Source organism: Lupinus angustifolius, chromosome LG08, assembly GCF_001865875.1.
Source record: "Lupinus angustifolius cultivar Tanjil chromosome LG08, LupAngTanjil_v1.0, whole genome shotgun sequence".
Classification (NCBI taxonomy): Eukaryota; Viridiplantae; Streptophyta; class Magnoliopsida; order Fabales; family Fabaceae; genus Lupinus; species Lupinus angustifolius.
This window is the reverse complement of record NC_032016.1, coordinates 10,018,890-10,037,536: the sequence shown is the minus strand read 5'-3', so window position 1 is coordinate 10,037,536 and position 18,647 is coordinate 10,018,890. Positions and strand designations below refer to the sequence as shown.

Genomic DNA, 18,647 nt, shown 5'->3' with positions numbered 1-18,647 from the left:
ATATATATATCCCCTCCAAACATATTTTTAGCTACAACACATTTCTTTACTTACTTCAGTATATTACTGTCCGAGGTTACTTCCACTTTTGGGTTGTTTAATATAAACTCAAAACCCATAATTTTAATAGTAACTTTGCATTTTTAGTCTATATTATCTTAATTATGAATGGGATCTAACTTTCTATTTCTACGGAATTATAATATAGAAAAAGTAAAAAATATCTTTTTGTTTTGACCATTTTTCAAGCTTCAACAAGCCTTAGGATTCCGAGAAGAATCCAGGGTGCATTATAAAGTTGTGTATTACATTGACAGATTAAAATGAAGAAGACAAGAGCATTAAGGATTCTTAAACCATATAATGATTCTGACAAAATTATTTAAAGGGTAATCAATGAAGTGATTATTATTATACTGTTGTTAGCAAAAGGCAAAAGAACCTATCACATATTTCTTCTCTCTTTTTGACGCCACATGTTTTGCCATCATTTTCAGTATCTGGAATTGGTTCCTTACTCTGTAGGGTAGGGCCTACAATTATATATGCTCGTACATTCCCTGGTCCCATTCCCAATTTCCCCTGTCGCCAACAACTTACCCTTTCTCCCGTGACTGACCATACTCTTCTAGTACATGCCAATAATATCATTTTTAATAAAAACAATCATTTATATGTAATAATATATAAAAATAAAACTCAGAATATAATAATTTGCTCCACATGTCCAATTTCCTTGGTTCATCCTAAGCCCAACGGTGATACATTATACACGAACACATATTTGTTTGTTGTAAACGTATTACTTTCAGAAGATTTATATGAGGGGCCAACCCTAAAGTGGGTGAAAATTTTGAACCTAATGAGTACAATGCATAGGGGTGCATATTTATAGGAATAGACTTGGATATAAGAGAAAAGTAAGAAGAAAAAAATAGGTAAGAAAAAGATTAGAAAGAGAGAAATAACTTTCAAGTTATTTGGTTTGAAATAAAAAGAAAATAAATAGAAGAAAAAGGTGTATATGAAGCTTCTTGAGTAGAGATATATTATCTTAAACAATGTTGTAAATCTTATCACAAAATAATAAAAACATGTTATATCAATTAAAAAATTAAATATTAATTATTTTTTTATCTTTGTTTTATTGTTATTGGTGCACAACAAAATTTGGGACATGTACGAAACAATAAATCTTCTTTCCATTTTCTCTTCAAAGTTGAAGTAGAGAAACAAAAATTGTGGGTCATACGTGACTTTTCTCTCTCTTTTCATCCTCCTTTCTAAAGCAAATGAAGCATTATTATAGTATAATGTAACAAGCTCTCACAATAATTTATTTTATAGACAGAATTCACGTTCGAGATCTTACTTAAAAACAATTAAATATTTACCACTTTAATCAACTTCGTTGATGATTTATATTTGTAACGTTTTCTTGTCACTACTGCATACTTTGAAAGCATAATCATATATACTGCCCCAAAACTTTCAATATATAAGAGGAGTACTTATATTTCACATTATTTTTGTTCATATCATATTTTAAATTACTTTATAATTATTGTTCAGGATATTTTTATTACTTTTAAAATAAATATTTTTATTAATTATAAAGTTTTAAAAATTAAAATAACACAAGATAATCACCCAAAGAGAAAACTTCATTGATAAGTGTTTCACAATATTTAGCGTGTATTTGATAAAGTTGAAGAAATTAAATTATGATCATATTTAATTTATGTATGCGTTTATAATATATGAGAGTATAATATGAATGAAAAACAATAAGCTTTGTAACAATAGATTTTGATAATCCATGGTGAAGAATTTGAATCCACATAAGAATATATACTGCATGCCACCTTGTCTAATTTCCTTTTACTTTTAAACTGTGTAAGATAGTAAAATAGATTCAGAAGGTGAAGTAAAATCAAACAAATGTAAAGGAGTTTCAACTTGCAAGCAAAGTTGAAAAAGTCAAAGTTGGGAGTACATACAAAATAGGAATATTATCAAGGGAAGTTCATACTAGACAATTAATAAGCTAAAAGTTTTAATTTTAGCTGCTTTGTTATTAATAAAAGGCTGATTTTCTAAACTTTACCATAATATTTAATATGTACCAAGATTTCAGTGTATCTTATTAGATTACAGCTTTTAAAAAGTTAATAATGTCTATTTATTATTAGGTATATGTATATTTTTGAATTTGACTCACAAATACTATTTTCAACATAAACTCTCTAAGTATTCTTTGTCACTTAACACTTTAGATTCTACACATTTGTTATTTATAACGTAATAAACTTAGCCTCTTCAATCAAGTAATAATTTTTAGCAATTGGTTTTACAAAAATACATTTATATATCAATTTGGATAAAAATGTAAGCTTAAAAATATGGAAAACAATCATCTCTAATATGAAAGAGACTAATTCTTACTTTCTTTTTTGAACTCAAGGGTAAAAATACCATTATTGTGTTATTTTTTCTTTATGTTTCCTATGCACTTTCCTCTCCAATCTTGTCCCTGAAAATATAGGCTAGTAATTCCTTCTAAATATTATTGAATAGTAAATGAAGAAGGAATATATACTTGATGCTTTTGTTATGGTGAGAATATTCAGTTCATGTTGTTTTTCTTCTTATAATTATTTGAGAGTTATATTTTGAAGGGAAAGAAAAGAAAGTGTATTTTATGATTTTGTAGGGATAAAAAGAAAGTGTATTTTGAATTTTATCAATAACTCTTTAACAAAATCTTCAATAATCATCAATATTCATTTACATCCTTCAACTTTTAAGACCCATTATATATATTGTACATTATAAACATAAGTATAAGATTGGATTACGGTATTATTACATTTACAAAAATAAGAGTGCATTTTAATTATTTAAAAATTGATTGTAGTATATATAATTAACTTTAGAGTTTGTTATCTATGATTGTCATTATAAAGAAATTATTTGACTAAAAAAAATATTTGATAGTATTTGATAAAGATACATATTATTTAATATACTACTACCTTATAAGTTTTCTATTTAAAAAGGTACTTAACAATGATTAATATTTTATGACTTTTAAACCATGTGAAAATTATTATATTTGATGTCTAAATATTTTATAGCTGTTATTTCCCTCAAAAGTTCTTTTTAAATGACACACGATTACCTGCCTGTGACGATGTAAAGGGTACTACAACGAGTTTTGTTTTTACAATTTTAGATAAAATATATTTGAAAACAAAAATCAATATTGAAGACTATATTATTAATATTTCTCATTATAAAAAACAGTTTCATAAATCATAATAACCTTTATCAAATATATTCTAAGAGATAGAAATATGCTTGTTTGAGGTTATTTGGTTTTCAAAAATCATTTATAAGAATATATAGTTTTATTATATGAGAATATATATATATATATACTGACAGTATAAAGTTTTTTACACTATCAATATATTACACTCTTATTATATTAGCTTCAACTTATATAATTTGCCAATCAAATATTAATCATAACTAAGAGATATCTAACTTTTACTTTATACCAAAATCTACAAAAAAAAAATAATAATTTTTGGATATAATTTATTTTCCATTAATTTTAATATTTATGCATTATTAATATAAAAATTTATATTATATTTAAAAGTTAATAATAATTAAGAAAGAATGATAAATGAAGTAAAAATTGTATAATTTTTCCTTTTTTATTTTAACCTTCAAGTTTTCAACCTTGTTCCCCGCTTAAAAAGAAGGTATAGTTCAGAAAATAGACAAGTTACAGGGGCATTTCGGCAAAATAAAAAAAAGAAGGGGGTGAATCTTACATATATTTATCCAATGTCTTGGTCAAAAACACAAAATATCTGCGATTTTCTGTGTCTAGGGTTCTAACACTTCTCACTTTTCTCTTGCGAAAGGTAATCCACCGCTACCTGATTCTTTCAATTCCCATTTACAAATTTCATTTCTCACATCTAATCTTTATTAAATATTGTTCCTTTTGCCACTTTTCAATTATCAGGAAAAACCAATATCTTTCATCTGTTGCTTTCCGATTCAAGGTTTTGACCCATTTTCCTAGATCTAACCACTCCCTCTCTTGATTTATTCTGCCAAGTATCTTATTTTTTATTTTATTTTTGCATACCCCTTTTTTTCTTCTATGAATTATATTCAATCCTTTTTTGTTTTGTGTTTTATATGTAAAGGACTAGCATTTGCTTCAATTTGTAATACATCAATTATGCATCTGCTGTATTTTTCAGTTTTAGCTATGGGTTTGGTCTGCGAAGAATAGTAATATGATTTTTGTTATGTGTTGATTATTTATCACTGTCTTTTTATACTTCTATTTTGCATTGCCTTGTATGTAGCAGATGTTTGCTCAATTTTGTATTTGAACATGATGCTTAATTTTCTCAGATATGATATTCATAGCACTATAAGTAATGAGCATGTATAGGAGCTTCAATAGTTTAGTGTATTCTTGAGTTAAGACTCAATCACTGTTCTTAATTTTGGCAATCATTTGTTTATGGTTCTCTATACCTGCATAACGTGGACATTAAATGTCTCCCAACTTGTGTTTAGGGAAAATGAGGCCTATTTTCTGTGGAAATTTTGAATATGATGCCCGAGAGTCAGAGCTGGAGCGGCTTTTTAGACGATATGGGAAGGTGGAAAGGGTGGATATGAAGTCTGGTAAGTCATATTTCTCTTTTAAATATCTCTTTTCTAAGTTATTTTTTTAAAGATGAATGTCTCATTAGTCTTTCCTTCTCTGTTTCATTGTTGGTTGGGGAAATTATCATGCACTGGGTATTAAAGGATTAACTTGGACATTATGGATTTTTACTTTTTAAATGGGTTAGGAAGGATTGAATTTTTAAAACATAGGATCTGTGATTCTTAAGTTGAGCAAACTATATTATTTATGAACAGACAAGTGTATTTTGTGAGTAATAGGTAGTTTTAATACACGAGTTTCAAACCAGTTTATACTGTGTTTGGCTCAAACCAAATATTCAGTTATTAAAGAACCATGTTTTTTGTAATTTGGACACTAAGGGCTGAATCAATATCCATTTAAGTGGAACATGTAAATAGAACTTCCATATTATCATATCTGCTCCAGGGATTTTCAGGATGAGTTATGGCGGGACAGGGTCTCAGTTTTTAACTGTCCTGGGGACAAGCTTTGGCTTTTTATATTAATAAGTGAGTTGATTTAGAATTTAAGCTTTCAACTTGTGAAATAAGAAATACTTGACAATAAAAGTACCTAGATGGTTTATTGTTGAGAACAGTAAGTTGTAGATGGGAATAATAATATATAAATACAAATTCATTGCATACCTTGCACATTTGCAAGTAAGACATCCAGCAGCAAGGGAGCGCAGCAGAAAATTTTCCAGATGTTTGGCAACATGGCCTGTTTTCGGTGGCTACATAGTAGCTTCCAAGATTAGTGATTCTGTTTCAAGACCTGGACCTTGATGAGCAGCACCTTGTTGAGCATTTGTTGGGGGTTCAAGATATCATTAAGTAAAAATCATGTTTTTTGACGCATCAACCCCCATACTCAACATTTTCTTTGGCGCAGGATTATTTTGGCACTATCCATTTATTACCAAGCTAATGGATGGGCTTTTCAGAAATCTATTTCCTGCCTGTGGCGCTTGTCTTCTTTTAGTGGAGAATCACTCAATTTGATCCACCATGCCACAACCTTCCACGTATTCCTCAGTCACATTTGCCCCTCAATTATCGTGCCTTTTGCCCATCCTTCAATTTGGGACATGTTCCGAGGTTAAAATATTGCCAACCTCGCAGCAGAGGCAGCACAATTGACGGAGAAGGCACTCACTTTTCATAGACCTACCATGTGACATTCACTTTCGGATTCTTGTTCTTGACACAAATTTGTTTATAACTCAAGGTCTGTTACTAATTCTATTGGTCAAATTAGTTTATAGAAATAAGGTTTTCCAAAATTTTAATTTACGAGCAGGAAGTGTTCAGATGGTTTGTGCATAGCTGAAAGATCAGCTGCCGCATGAGAAGTGAAGTGTTCGGTGATTGGACAAATGGACCAAATTGTCTCTTTTCAGTTTTATGATAACTTTTAATTAAATACGTAATTTGAGAAAACTTTGCTCTGTCTGCAGGATTTGCTTTTATCTACATGGAAGATGATAGAGATGCTGAGGCTGCAATTCGTGCTCTTGACAGAGTAGAATTTGGTCGGAAGGGGCGCAGACTTCGCGTGGAATGGACAAAGGTTATTACACTTCACTATTGTTTCTCTTGTGATGTATGAGAATGTTCATTTTTTGTTGTTTCCTGCTATGTTTTTATCACCATTAACATACTGTGTTGCAGCAAGAACGTGGTGTTAGAAGGCCCGCTCCCAGTTCAAGAAGATCTTCAGGGAATGGGAGGCCATCAAAGACCTTATTTGTAATCAATTTTGATACATACCATACCAGAACAAGGGACTTGGAGAGGCACTTTGAGCCGTATGGTAAGATAGTCAATGTGAGGATTAGAAGAAATTTTGCTTTTGTTGAGTATGAATCAGAGGATGATGCTCGCAAAGCTTTGGAAGCTACAAATATGAGGTAATTTAGTGTATTTCCTTGATAATTGTTACAAATTTTGACTCACTGCTTGAATGATAACATAATTTTTTTTGAAATGGTGATGTGCAGCAAGTTGCTGGATCGAGTTATTTCAGTTGAATTTTCTGTCAAAGATGGTGATAGGCGAGATGGATATAGCCCTGAGAGAGGCCATGATCTACAGCGCAATAGAAGCCGTGATGGAAGACGGTCACCCAGTCCTTATCGTAGAGAAAGGGATAGTCCTGATTATGGCCGTGGGCCTAGTCCATATAAGAGGGAGAGGAGCAGCCCTGACTATGGTCATGGCCGTAGCCGTAGCCGAAGCCGAAGCCGAAGCCCCCTTCGAAGGCAGCATGCTAGCCCTGCTTATGGGCGTAGAAGCCCTAGTCCATATAGAAGAGAGAGGGATGGCTCTGACCCCGTTCGTGGCTCCAGCCGCAGTCCTTTTCACAAGGAGCAAGTAAGAACTGATGACCATAGCATTTCTCCTTCCCATAAAAGTCTTGATGGCAGTGAGAGAACAAGTCCTCAAAATGGTCGTGGTTCTAGCCGCAGTCCTTATGATCTGGAGAAGGCGGCTAGTCCTGAAAATGGCCATGGCTTCAAACATAGTCCTGAAGAAGAAGGAGCCATCAGCCCTGACAATGGATATGGAGGGAGCCCAAATGCTCTGCCTGATAGTCCCCAGCTTCAACGATACCGCAGGTTTGCAAACACTTACTTATTGCTTAACTCTTGTGCTATTGCTTATTTATTTTCTTCAACCTTCTTTAAATCCATTTGATATCTTGTTTTAATTGTGTGTACATTTCTGATGATGCAGCCAGTCCCCCCCTGCAGAAGACTGACTTCAAAACATTGGGTGAAAAGGATCACAAGGGTCAACTTGTTGTAATAATGGGTCATGGCAGGACTAAATTTAATTTTATCTAATTACTTCATTGCAGTAGTGATAAAGCTTTAGAACTTAATGTGCTATGACAAGATATCAGTCTTTATTCATTTAGGTAGATTTTAATGCTTCATTGTCATCTTAATATTATAGAATCTTTGTTTACAGTATAAAATAGTGACTCTATGGATTATCTGTGATGTTGCTCATGTAGATGTCATTATATGGTTTAACAATGATCAATTTTGATTCTAAATTGTACTCATTTAATAACAATAAAGTCGAAGTTCGTTGGCTGTGACATTCTGGTGGAACTCATCCCTCTGACCCACAGCATTGCCTTGCTTCCCCATCTTTGCAGTATAAAACTGCAGGCTTAAAAATCTACCATAGGTAATAATCGAAATAGAGAATTACTGATCTGAAACTAAGTTCATGTGCTACTTACGCAGCCTACATAATACAGGCATCATATAAGAAAAAGATAAAATTATAGGAAGTATGAAAGAAAAGTAGTCCAAGTTGTTGTGTGCGTGAGATATAAGAGAAAAAACATAATTCGAGAGATATGTTTTTTGTTGTGTGCGTGAGCTTAATAATATTTTATTACAGGAATGAAGTTTTTAACAATGCAATGAAACAGAAGATGTCCAAGGTTAAGTGTAGTCGGGGCATGCATATACATAATATATGGTCCACTTGCAAATATTTAAAGGCATGTCTATCAAACATGTTATCAGGATTCACTTTAACTCCAATTAAGGATATCATAAAAAACAAAAACACCTTATCTATCAAAATATTATTCACCTTATACTATATGGTCACAAAATATATGTATAAACTTATCTTCTTCGAGACATAGAGGCTTGAGCAAGCCATGGTAGCCTTATGCTGCCAATTTCATTCCATCAACTACTTCAATTCTCAAAATGTCAAAAGCAGAAGCAAAAACTTCATCTTTTGCTCAGTGCAGCCAACACAAAGCAATATAAAGGTAAACCAACTTCAAATGCACTTCCAACATTTTATAACTTGGATTAGGTGCACATGAAATTATTAAGTGCTGCTTTCAACACCCCTTTGGAGAGAACAGGTTGTGATAAATGGAGCAGCCAAGGAAATAGGAAGGGAAGCTATATTAGCTGTAACTAAGGCAAGAGGAATGGAGGTGGCTGGTGCTGTGGATACTTATCATGTTGGGGAAGATATTGGACAGGTTTTTGCTTTTGTAGTTACATTAAAGCCTACATTAATCAGGACTTGATATTGAATATTCATAATATTATTTTCTGATAGGTCTGTGGCTTGGAAGAACCCCTAGAAATACCTATAATAAATGACCTCACTATGGTTCTAGGTTCTATATCTCAGGTAAGGTGAACCGAAAACATAGTATTAAATTTGGCCTTTATTGTCTTGTGTCTTGTATGATGTTTGCAATGGCAATTTACAGTCCAAGGCAACAGGAGTTGTGGTTGATTTTACTGACCCTTCCACAGTATATGACAATGTAAAGCAGGTATGATTCTTTGACTAATGGCTAGCGACTGATTAAGTCTGCTAAATTTAAGTATCTTTGGTCAACATAAACACAACGGGGAAATTGAGGGAGATGTAAACCACAGGATTCAAGCGAGTGGATGTAATGATGAAGTGCATCATACATCATCTATGATAGAAAATGTGTCACTTAAGCTTAAGGAAATTTTTTACCATAAAACACCACAATGTTATATGAGATTGAATGTTACACTGTAAATTGTGAACAAGAACTAAATGCAGCAGATATGAGATTAAGAGAAATGTTAGTGTTTTCTTGGCTAAGATTAAGAGAAATGATAGTTACTGCAATCAGTTTTTGCTTAACTTTTTTGTTTGAAAATAAAAAACATCAATTGTGAAAGTTGAATTCTTAAATAGGTTGCATTACCATGATGCAGTGGAAGACTAGAACCAATCTCAAAACCTCTGAAATTATAGTTGCAGATTAGAATTTATATTTGGATACTAGTACCACTTAATGCTAATTTCTAAAGCATTGATTCTTCATTCTTGAATAGGCAACAGCATTTGGCATGAAAAGTGTAGTTTATGTGCCACGAATCAAGTCAGACACCGTAGCAGCATTATCAGCATTCTGCGAGAAGGCAAGCATGGTGAGCAAGGGGTGAGACAGACATATATAAGAACAATACAGAGCAAGGGGTGAACTTATTTTATTTCTGCTCTCTTGAGCTATTTTCTTGCTTAATTAGTTGTTCTATATTTCATGATCCATGTTGAATAGCATGGGATGCAACCTTGGGCTAAACTTCATACTAAACCTTTTGTTTTTTGTGTGGCACTTGATTAACTTTAATGCCAGGGCGTCTTGGTTGCACCAACCCTTTCCATAGGATCAATATTGCTGCAACAAGCTGCAATTTCAGCTTCTTTCCATTACGGCAATGTCGAAATTGTAGAATCCAAGGATGACGCAAGTGTAAGAAATTGTATTTTGTTTATAGTTGTATGATAAATAGTATCAAGTTTTTTGTGTCTTTGTTTTCTCACTCCATTCTCTCATTATTTTACCGAGTTAAAACTTAAAAGGGATAGAAATAACTCACATAAGATAACATGGAGAAAATAAGCAACCAGCTGTAAGCATATACTGAATATTAGCAAGCATAAGTCCAATAATTTGAAGAAAAAGTTGAAAGAGCTCGAGTGTAAAATGAAAGTCCTGAATTGGCCTTGGTGAACAGGATCTTCCATCAGCAAATGCAAACCAAATTGCCAATAATCTCTCTAACCTGGGACAGATCTATAACAGACAAGATTCTTCAACAGATGTCTTGGTAAGCTTAAATAGAGTTTCAGTTTAGAGAACATTAATGATGATATAAAAGCAGATACAAACATGTCTAGATATATAACCTAGATACATATTTGTTTGTCACACAAGGCAAGGGGTCAAGTTCTAGGAGATGGGATTCGGGTGCACAGCCTGATCCTTCCAGGGCTTCCTTCTAGTACAACAGTTCACTTCTCTGGTCCAGGAGAGGTATGTGACTATATCATGTACCCACTAATTTGATTCTACATTTGCTAGGAAATGTAGTGATGTACGTAATGCTGGTTAACTGAATCAGGTTTACTCTATCAAGCATGACATCACAGATGTGCAGTGTCTCATGCCAGGCTTGCTATTAGCCATTAGAAAAGTTGTGCGCCTAAAGGTATCATATATTGCCTACAAATCTCAGCTTTTGATTCAATTATGTATATCATTCTGCTTTGGCTTTGATTAATTCATTATTTTATTAATCATGTTGCAGAATTTGGTATATGGCTTGGAGAAGTTTTTGTAGAATTAAATAATTTACCTCTTCAATCTCCTTGTAAAATACTATGACCTCATGTTGTTTGAATAGAAGAAAGAAAAGAGGATTAGAATCATTTCATTGAATTGTTTGAAGCTGAATTTGTTAGTCCGGATTGTTTTGATCCTTGTCAATGGTTTCTATCATCCGTGGCAGATCTTGAGTAAAGTTGCAGGACGTTTCTTAATACCCTCGTATTTAATTTCCGTAGTGCTTTGCAATAATTTCTACTAGAAACAAAGAAAAAGGGAGTACCCAAAACAAGCTATAACAAGAAAATCAGCTTAATAAGAGGCATCATCACTCCAATGTTCATTGAACTTAGTGTGTCCTAATAACTGATAACGACAACAGAAGCCATAGTCTTGAGTCTGGAGATATATAGACAAGCAAAAATTAATACAAGGCTATAACTTATAAGTCAAGTTTACAGTAGGCACCATAAACAGTATCAACTTCCAACAAATCAAAGATAGGGTCATGAGAAGGTCATTCCCTCCTCCCCACATGTTTTTGTTCAAGCCATCATTCACCACCCACTTGCCTCTTCCAGGAGTCTTCCACAATCAGTTCATCAACTCCCCAATCTTCATAGCTGGACAATTTTGCCAAAAGTTATAACAAATGAGTATGACATAAAGGACAACATCAGCCCCTGACCTCATCTATAGAACCAAAACAAGTCCCTAATTTGTATAACAGCCAGTAATTACCTTCCATCAGGCAAGTAGCGACGGATGGTAAAGGGTATCTTCCGCTCTCGAAGCTCCTTCATAGCAATCTGATCAAATGGATTACGAGAGCTGTCAGATAGTACTTTACCTAGGCAGAATCTCAAATAAATGGAAAGCTACTGCTATCGTACAACTGAAGTTAATTAGAAATGAAGAATCCATAGCAGAGCTAACGAACAAAATACAGATACCAAATGCCAATATTTAAAAAGTGAAAACTAAATATAACCAAAATTACAGGCAGATAATGAAACCATCATGGTTGGAAAATAAAGTAAATAAATTAACTATGACAAATTGGAGGAAAGTGGGCATGCTCCAAAGGTAAACTTTAACACAGTCACAAATATACCAGGTACCCTAATACAGATACCAAATGCCAATATTTAAAAAGTGAAAACTAAATATAACCAAAATTACAGGCAGATAATGAAACCATCATGGTTGGAAAATAAAGTAAATAAATTAACTATGACAAATTGGAGGAAAGTGGGCATGCTCCAAAGGTAAACTTTAACACAGTCACAGATATACCAGGTACTTAGCTACATTAATGCATACAAGATTACAAGCACACATTTGTAGTATGCACATCAAGGCATGGCATTCAATGAAGGAGACCAAAGGATCACTAAAATGGTTAAAGCTAGAAGCTGAAGTATTTTCTGCAGTTCAGAATAGATATTTGACAATTACATATTGACACTGATCTCAACCACAGTACCCATCTCAAGAAAGAAAGTATCAAACCACAAGCAGAACAAAAGTTTGAATTACCTCAAGTGGGTCAGTCTCCCCCTCCAACTCGACCATGACAGGTGCATTCATACTGATCATCCAGAAAGAAACATGTTATAGCATCGCAAAATATCAAGAAGCAGAATCTTGGACTCATAATATTAGGAAGAAAACCTGATTTGAAGAGCACGTGTACCCAAAATCCTAGCACGCTCATACTTGGTCATATATTTAGATGTCTTTCGAGGCCGCTCGATTGGTTGTTCATCTTCCTTATCCTCAGTTACAAGAGGTTCTCCAGTTTCCTCTTCATTTCTGTTGTTATCCACATCCTCCTCTGCACCTTCCTGCACATCAATCAATAATTCCATTAATTCATCACATGCTTGTTATGCATTCAGCTGCAAAGAATTAATGTTATTTCTAAAGCTGAAGACGTTTGGCAAAATATAATCATCTCCTACAACTGTTTTGGGTGAAATAAGCATAATTTTCAAACTTCATTTTAGGGCATTCAGATTATGAACTAGATTATTAGATAATCTGAACCAAACGGACTCTAATTTGTTTTACAAAAAGGGCGATAGGGAAAGAATTCCGTACTTCAATCTCGGGCTCCGGTGGCTCCTCTTCGTACCTGCATCACAAATTTTCCTATCAGAAATCTTACAATAGTAACGGACATTCAGACTACAAAAAATGCAGAAGTATAAAACAAAATAATTTATTACCATAAACGTAGGAAACCTAGAACCCTAACAAGAAAAGGGGGTAAAGGAACGTGGTGAAATACATAAAGTGTAGCGTTAAAAAGTTTTCATTTTTGTTAATGATAAGAAAGGGGAACAAAAATACGTTATGAAAGTAGGGTTTATATGGAACGAAATAAAGAAAGACGTGATAGGGTTTTGCATCAAAGTGTTTTAAAATTATGGAAATTGAATTGGGGAAACCCTAATTTGAGTGTGTGCGAGACAGAAAGAGTTGGGAAAGAGAGAGGACCCCATATCAATGTCATCATAGTCGTCGTCTGCCATGTTCAAATTGAATGTCTGAGAGAAAGAGAGACCTAAATAAACCCTCACAGCTACAATACCCCTTATTATATATATACAACAACAGCAACAACTTTGCACAACTTGTCAAATTTCATAAATATCCCTCCTTCTTCTACTAGTATCATTGGCAATTCGGGCCATGCCCATCAGGCCCGTCTATCCGTCCGCATGTTTTGGGCGGGCACAACATAATTTTTTTGCCCATTTATCCTAAAACATCCACCCAACATGTCATTTTTGTCTACGGACATTTCAAATGGGCGGGTAGGACGACCTACATGCATCAATGAATATTACAATAAGAATTTGATGGGTCAATTATGACAAGAGTATTTCACGTTCTTACCGTTTGAGTACAATGTATCAATTTTCCAAAATATAATATCTTACCAATTAACTGCATGTTCGGATATGTGTCGGCCCATCTATACATCCCGTATGCTAACATGAATATGGCAATGTTTCAGTAGTGAAATAAAAAATCAGAAATAATATATAGTACCTTGCAATGTTCCTTTTACATATCATTTTAAATGTTTTTTAATTTAGGGCGGCCTGAAACTCCTCTGCCTATATTTAGGACGGTATGATATAATATGTTATACCTATTTAAAAACCAGCCTACACATATTCACCCTAACATTGTTTGAGTATGTAGATGTATGTAGTAATTGCCAATACTAACTACTAGCTATAGTCCTATACCCATTCCTCAATGCCAAACATAGAAAAACAATTAGGTTGAGTGGGCTTTGGACATAAGTTATGGCCCATAACATAAACAATCACACGTTGAGAGTTGCGAGTGTAGAGAAAGGTTTTATAAAAGGCGCGTGAGGTTCAAAGATTGTTATAATACACTACTCTTTCTACCAACAAATAACAGTTCCGGTCACTTCTTAAACCAATTTCCATTTTCGTTTTCATTTTGTCTCTCACTCTCACACTGTTCAAAACCCACTCAGCCACCACCAATGACTTAAGTTATGGGCTTTCTCCGGCGACTTTTCGGCGCCAAAAAACCAACTCAAGCCTCGGCTTCCAAATCCAGTAAGGAAAATAAAAGAAGATGGACCTTCTCCAAACACACCAACACTCATAATTCTCTTCCGCCACCATCCTCCTCCACCAACCACTTTCACTCTTCTTCCTCCTTGGACGCTACCAAGCATGCTATCGCCGTTGCTGCCGCTACCGCTGCCGTCGCTGAAGCAGCTATCGCTGCCGCTCATGCAGCCGCCGAGGTAGTTAGACTCACTAATAATAATACCAGGGCCACTACTACGACGGTGCATGTCAGCCGGAGGAGATGGGCGGAGGAAACTGCCGCCATTAAAATACAATCCTTGTTTCGCAGTTACTTGGTAAGAAAATTATTAAAAAGGAAAGTTAATCTTTTCTTGTCTTTCATTTTACGATGATATCATTGGAATTATATATAGTCACGCTTGTTTCTGATGTTCGAAGTTTTTATTACTATATTTTTAGCTTGGAATTATTCCATGGTGATAGAATGATATCTGCTAATTTCAATTTTGTTCTTTGTCTAGTTGAAATGAAATTTTTGTTAACAGATTTTGTGTAGAAAGAAACACGAGTTGAGATTTTATTGTATTATTTAAAAAGAATTGATTGTAGTTGGAGGCAGTGAAAGCAACATCTTCAGTGAACATTAGTTTTGGTCCCCTTCCCCCTACACCACACTTTGCTTGCATCCAAAATTAATAAATAAAGTTTATAAAATTAATTAAATATCATTTTTGTTTTGGTGTATAGTAAGATTGTAGAAGTGTGTGTTCTCTCTGGATCTTATTGCTGACAATTTACTTTATGTCATCAATATCAAACTGCACAATCTTTTTACTTCACTCCCTCAGTAACTTTTCATTTTTGGAACTATTATCTTTTCATGACGTGCTGCATACCTTTTTCACATTTATGTTTTTGTAAAACCAAATTGATAATCTTCAATTTTAGATAAAGAGTAATAATAAGAGGGAAAAAAGAAAGAAATGGTCAGAGACCTCCTTTTTTCAATAAGAAAATTGTACATGGAACTCAGATAATTTAGTTGTGCAAATAACATGGTTGTATGAGTTACACATCTTAACAATGAATGAATTAGTTACTTTTCCACTTCTTTGTTCAGTGTGTTCTCTGCCGCCTTCTCTTATGAACTTTTTGGCTTTATACACGAGCGAAACTTCCAACAGAAAATGTTACATATTTTTGGATATATAGTTTAATTATGTCTGCGATCTCATAATAAAAATATGTTTACTATGTTTGAGATGTCTGTATGTAAAGGAAAAAACTACTTGTGTGCAACAACATGAATCATCTAAAAATTTAAGCCCTTCTTTTGGAATTGCTGCGTGTGAGAATTCCAGGCCAAGAAAATTGAAGAGAGCAAAGTTTAACGTGTGTGGTGTAAAGGAGCCCCACATAATTTGTGAGTTATGATAGTTACCTTTCCAGCAGGCAAAGTAGAATGGCCCCCATATATTTTCTTTGTAGACAAAACAACACAAAAGATTAGGGGCCCTGTGCCAACCCATCATCTCAACCATGGATTAGGTCATGGGCCTTAGCGACAAGGATATGTTGTCTCAAAGTATGTCCCAAACCAATCATATTATATCATATCAGTTAAAAAAATTAAATATTCATGACTTTATTAATTTTTGTTTCATTGTGATCGGTTAGGGACAGGGCTGAGGACAGGTTTGGGGACAGCATATCCCCATCCTCGGCCTCAGTACTAATTGGTTGGTAGGGTTTCTTTTCCATTACTGAATATAATATGAGTCTGACGAGCAGGTTGATAAACCTCTATCTAGTTTAACTTTTTTCTGGCTTTGGATTACTCTATTTGATGTCAACTCGTTTTCTTGGCCTTGTCAATTCAAAAGGAAAAACCACTCTCTTTGTATTATTTTGTTTGTAATATGAGATGGTTAATTACATTACAATATACTATGAACAATATTATTTTTTCAGGATTTGGGTGTTGTTATTACAATATGTTAAATGCTATATGTAAATAACATTTTTTGGATGGATTTTGAAAGGCAAAGAGGGCGTTGAGAGCACTTAAAGCATTGGTGAAGTTGCAAGCATTGGTGAGGGGACACATTGTGAGAAAGCAAACTGCAGATATACTCAGACGCATGCAAACATTGGTGCGATTGCAGTCCAAGGCACGTGCTACTCGTGTGCATTCATCAGATAATGTGTATTCTTTCAAGGCTTCACTTTCTCATTACCCTGTAAGTTTATATTTTCTCTATTTTAGTAAGTAAGCTGACCCTAATTAACTTGTTAGAGAAAGGCAAATGCACCATACAAAATGGAACCTCTTTTTCTACAAATGATGCCACCTTTAAAAATGTAACTTTTTTGGATGTTTTCCCTTTTTTCCCTCTTAGCTTGAATAACTTTCCACCCTGGCACAAATAGCTTGTTGCAAAAGCTGAGCAAGCTCAATAGCAAATTGCAAAATATGCTTGAACATGCTGTTTTAGGTTGGACTGTGGTTAGCTTTGAAATGTGAAATATCATGCTTAAAAGGATTGGTGATTTATATTACTCTGTAAAAAGTGACTTATTAACCATTAACCTGTCTTTTTAATAAATAAAAATGTACTTAATTGCAGGTCCCTGAAGAATATGAGCACCCACATCATGCCTATAGTACAAAATTTGATGGATCTTCTATCCTCAAGGTACACGACTCTTTCCTCATATGAAAATGATTGTGAGATTGATAGATGATTTAAAAGGACATACTTTAGCATAAAAGCAAATTCATATTAAGAATGAGATTTTACTTAAGGGGTAACATATCTATATTAGTTAATGTATCCTTTCAAAGGCCTTTATCTCCATTTCTTTAGACATTTGAAAGAGCTTATTTATGTTGATAAGAATAACTTATTTTCTTAAGCTTATGGAAATAGCTTAAGAAATTCCTGTAGGCTATGTAGTTTATTTGAATAAGCTTATCAGAGAGTTTTTTTTAGCTTAATTTTAAAAAGCTTATTTTGTCACATGAAACTCATGTGAGAATATGCATTCCAGTTTGAATCGGTTGACTAAAAATCTGCGGAATTATTTACTGACTACGTCAATTGCATCTTTTGATTCTTCAACTTGCAGAGATGTAGTTCCAATGCAAATTTTAGGAACATCGACTCAGAGAGAAGGCAGCTTGATTCAAATTGGTTAGATCATTGGATGGAAGAAAATATGTGTAGCCAAACAAGAAATACTTTGAAAAATGGACACCTTGATGATGAGAAGAGTGACAAGATTCTTGAAGTAGATACTTGGAAGCCAAACTTCAAATCTCACCATGCTGGTGGTAGCTCCTTTCAGACATCACAACATTATTATAACTTGAGTTCTGATTACAACAATAATAATAAGAGCTTTATGGCATACGAGTCTTCTCCGTCAAAACGTTCAACTAAAGCACTTAATCAAAGTCTGTCATCAAGGGAGGTGTTACAGTTAAGCTCTTTGAAGTTAAACAAAGGAAAAGAAGAGTTAGCTTCAAGAACAAGTAATAATAGTCCACAAACATTTTCCGCCTCTTCCAAAAGTGGTGCAAGGAGAGGACCATTTACTCCTACAAGAAGTGAGTGTTCATGGGGTTACTTCAATGGGTACATGGGTTACCCCAATTACATGGCAAACACTGAATCTTCTAGAGCTAAGGTTAGATCACAAAGTGCACCAAGGCAAAGGTTGGAGTTTGATAGATATGGTTCTAGTTCTACCAAGAGGTTTGTTCAGGGTCTTTGGGATGTAGGGCCTAATAATTCAGACAGTTATTCTGATTTATGAACACAAGCCATTTGAACAGAACTGGGATTACCAATTTGAGGTAACATTGCCTTTGCTTTGGAATGAAGACAATCCCCACCCAAAAAAAATGAAGAAAAAAAATACATTGTGTTTGTATGTTTGTGTGTGTTGCAGCAGTTTTAGTGTGTAATTATTTTACCATTAGTCCTATAGTCTTTGTCCATAAACCTTGTTATATGTTTTGATTACTATTTACTAAATCATGACTGGGTTTGAATGTATTCCAATGTATTCACTAAGGAAACATTGCATGTTTTGAATCATAACTTACATTGAATTAGATTAGCCCTTTCATATGAATAATATATTAATGCAGTCGATGCTTTCAGGGTAATCATGCTTGG

General features: G+C 33.9%; 4 protein-coding genes across 10 annotated transcripts; 3 read left to right on the top strand and 1 right to left on the bottom strand.

The window, feature by feature from the left end:
• Positions 3,922-7,740, top strand: LOC109354643 (serine/arginine-rich splicing factor RS40-like). 3 transcript variants are annotated; one of them, XM_019597279.1, is made up of 7 exons: positions 3,922-3,938; positions 4,043-4,082; positions 4,612-4,722; positions 6,189-6,301; positions 6,403-6,641; positions 6,732-7,349; positions 7,468-7,740. In XM_019597279.1, the coding sequence occupies exons 3-7, from the start codon at positions 4,617-4,619 to the stop codon at positions 7,490-7,492; spliced, it is 1,101 nt and encodes a 366-aa protein (XP_019452824.1). In that variant the 5' UTR covers positions 3,922-3,938; positions 4,043-4,082; positions 4,612-4,616; the 3' UTR covers positions 7,493-7,740. The 3 variants fall into 3 exon arrangements, with proteins under 3 accessions (XP_019452824.1, XP_019452821.1, XP_019452823.1); XM_019597276.1 differs by lacking the exon at positions 3,922-3,938 and having other exon boundaries at positions 4,613-4,722; XM_019597278.1 differs by lacking the exons at positions 3,922-3,938; positions 4,043-4,082 and adding an exon at positions 5,624-5,959.
• LOC109354644 (dihydrodipicolinate reductase-like protein CRR1, chloroplastic) lies at positions 8,354-11,035 on the top strand. 3 transcript variants are annotated; one of them, XM_019597280.1, is made up of 10 exons: positions 8,355-8,533; positions 8,633-8,755; positions 8,836-8,910; positions 8,993-9,058; positions 9,600-9,695; positions 9,905-10,021; positions 10,287-10,379; positions 10,487-10,585; positions 10,674-10,760; positions 10,860-11,035. In XM_019597280.1, exons 1-10 carry the CDS (start codon positions 8,417-8,419, stop codon positions 10,890-10,892), a joined length of 906 nt encoding a protein of 301 aa, XP_019452825.1. In that variant the 5' UTR covers positions 8,355-8,416; the 3' UTR covers positions 10,893-11,035. The 3 variants fall into 3 exon arrangements, with proteins under 3 accessions (XP_019452826.1, XP_019452827.1, XP_019452825.1); XM_019597281.1 differs by lacking the exon at positions 8,993-9,058 and having other exon boundaries at positions 8,354-8,533; XM_019597282.1 differs by lacking the exon at positions 9,600-9,695 and having other exon boundaries at positions 8,354-8,533.
• Positions 11,149-13,444, bottom strand: LOC109354645 (DNA-directed RNA polymerases II, IV and V subunit 6A-like). 2 transcript variants are annotated; one of them, XM_019597284.1, is made up of 7 exons: positions 13,379-13,444; positions 12,980-13,013; positions 12,551-12,723; positions 12,416-12,467; positions 11,618-11,685; positions 11,428-11,499; positions 11,149-11,311 (listed from the first exon to the last, which is right to left on the bottom strand). In XM_019597284.1, the coding sequence occupies exons 1-6, from the start codon at positions 13,411-13,413 to the stop codon at positions 11,430-11,432; spliced, it is 432 nt and encodes a 143-aa protein (XP_019452829.1). In that variant the 5' UTR covers positions 13,414-13,444; the 3' UTR covers positions 11,149-11,311; positions 11,428-11,429. The 2 variants fall into 2 exon arrangements, with proteins under 2 accessions (XP_019452829.1, XP_019452828.1); XM_019597283.1 differs by having other exon boundaries at positions 11,150-11,499.
• LOC109354642 (protein IQ-DOMAIN 32-like) lies at positions 14,306-18,559 on the top strand. 2 transcript variants are annotated; one of them, XM_019597274.1, is made up of 4 exons: positions 14,307-14,798; positions 16,506-16,703; positions 17,091-17,159; positions 17,593-18,559. In XM_019597274.1, exons 1-4 carry the CDS (start codon positions 14,421-14,423, stop codon positions 18,280-18,282), a joined length of 1,335 nt encoding a protein of 444 aa, XP_019452819.1. In that variant the 5' UTR covers positions 14,307-14,420; the 3' UTR covers positions 18,283-18,559. The 2 variants fall into 2 exon arrangements, with proteins under 2 accessions (XP_019452820.1, XP_019452819.1); XM_019597275.1 differs by lacking the exon at positions 17,091-17,159 and having other exon boundaries at positions 14,306-14,798.

Coding starts and splice junctions, on each gene's coding strand:
- LOC109354644 (XM_019597280.1), top strand. CDS start 8,417: ATGGTAGCCTTATGCTGCCAATTTCATTCCATCAACTACTTCAATTCT. Junction 8,756..8,835: donor TTGGGGAAGATATTGGACAG/GTTTTTGCTTTT, acceptor ATTTTCTGATAG/GTCTGTGGCTTGGAAGAACC. Junction 10,022..10,286: donor AATCCAAGGATGACGCAAGT/GTAAGAAATTGT, acceptor CTTGGTGAACAG/GATCTTCCATCAGCAAATGC.
- LOC109354643 (XM_019597279.1), top strand. CDS start 4,617: ATGAGGCCTATTTTCTGTGGAAATTTTGAATATGATGCCCGAGAGTCA. Junction 4,723..6,188: donor AAGGGTGGATATGAAGTCTG/GTAAGTCATATT, acceptor CTCTGTCTGCAG/GATTTGCTTTTATCTACATG. Junction 6,302..6,402: donor TTCGCGTGGAATGGACAAAG/GTTATTACACTT, acceptor ACTGTGTTGCAG/CAAGAACGTGGTGTTAGAAG.
- LOC109354645 (XM_019597284.1), bottom strand. CDS start 13,413: ATGGCAGACGACGACTATGATGACATTGATATGGG. Junction 12,724..12,979: donor CACCGGAGCCCGAGATTGAA/GTACGGAATTCT, acceptor ATTGATGTGCAG/GAAGGTGCAGAGGAGGATGT. Junction 11,500..11,617: donor CGCTACTTGCCTGATGGAAG/GTAATTACTGGC, acceptor AAAATTGTCCAG/CTATGAAGATTGGGGAGTTG.
- LOC109354642 (XM_019597274.1), top strand. CDS start 14,421: ATGGGCTTTCTCCGGCGACTTTTCGGCGCCAAAAAACCAACTCAAGCC. Junction 14,799..16,505: donor CCTTGTTTCGCAGTTACTTG/GTAAGAAAATTA, acceptor GGATTTTGAAAG/GCAAAGAGGGCGTTGAGAGC. Junction 16,704..17,090: donor CTTCACTTTCTCATTACCCT/GTAAGTTTATAT, acceptor ACTTAATTGCAG/GTCCCTGAAGAATATGAGCA.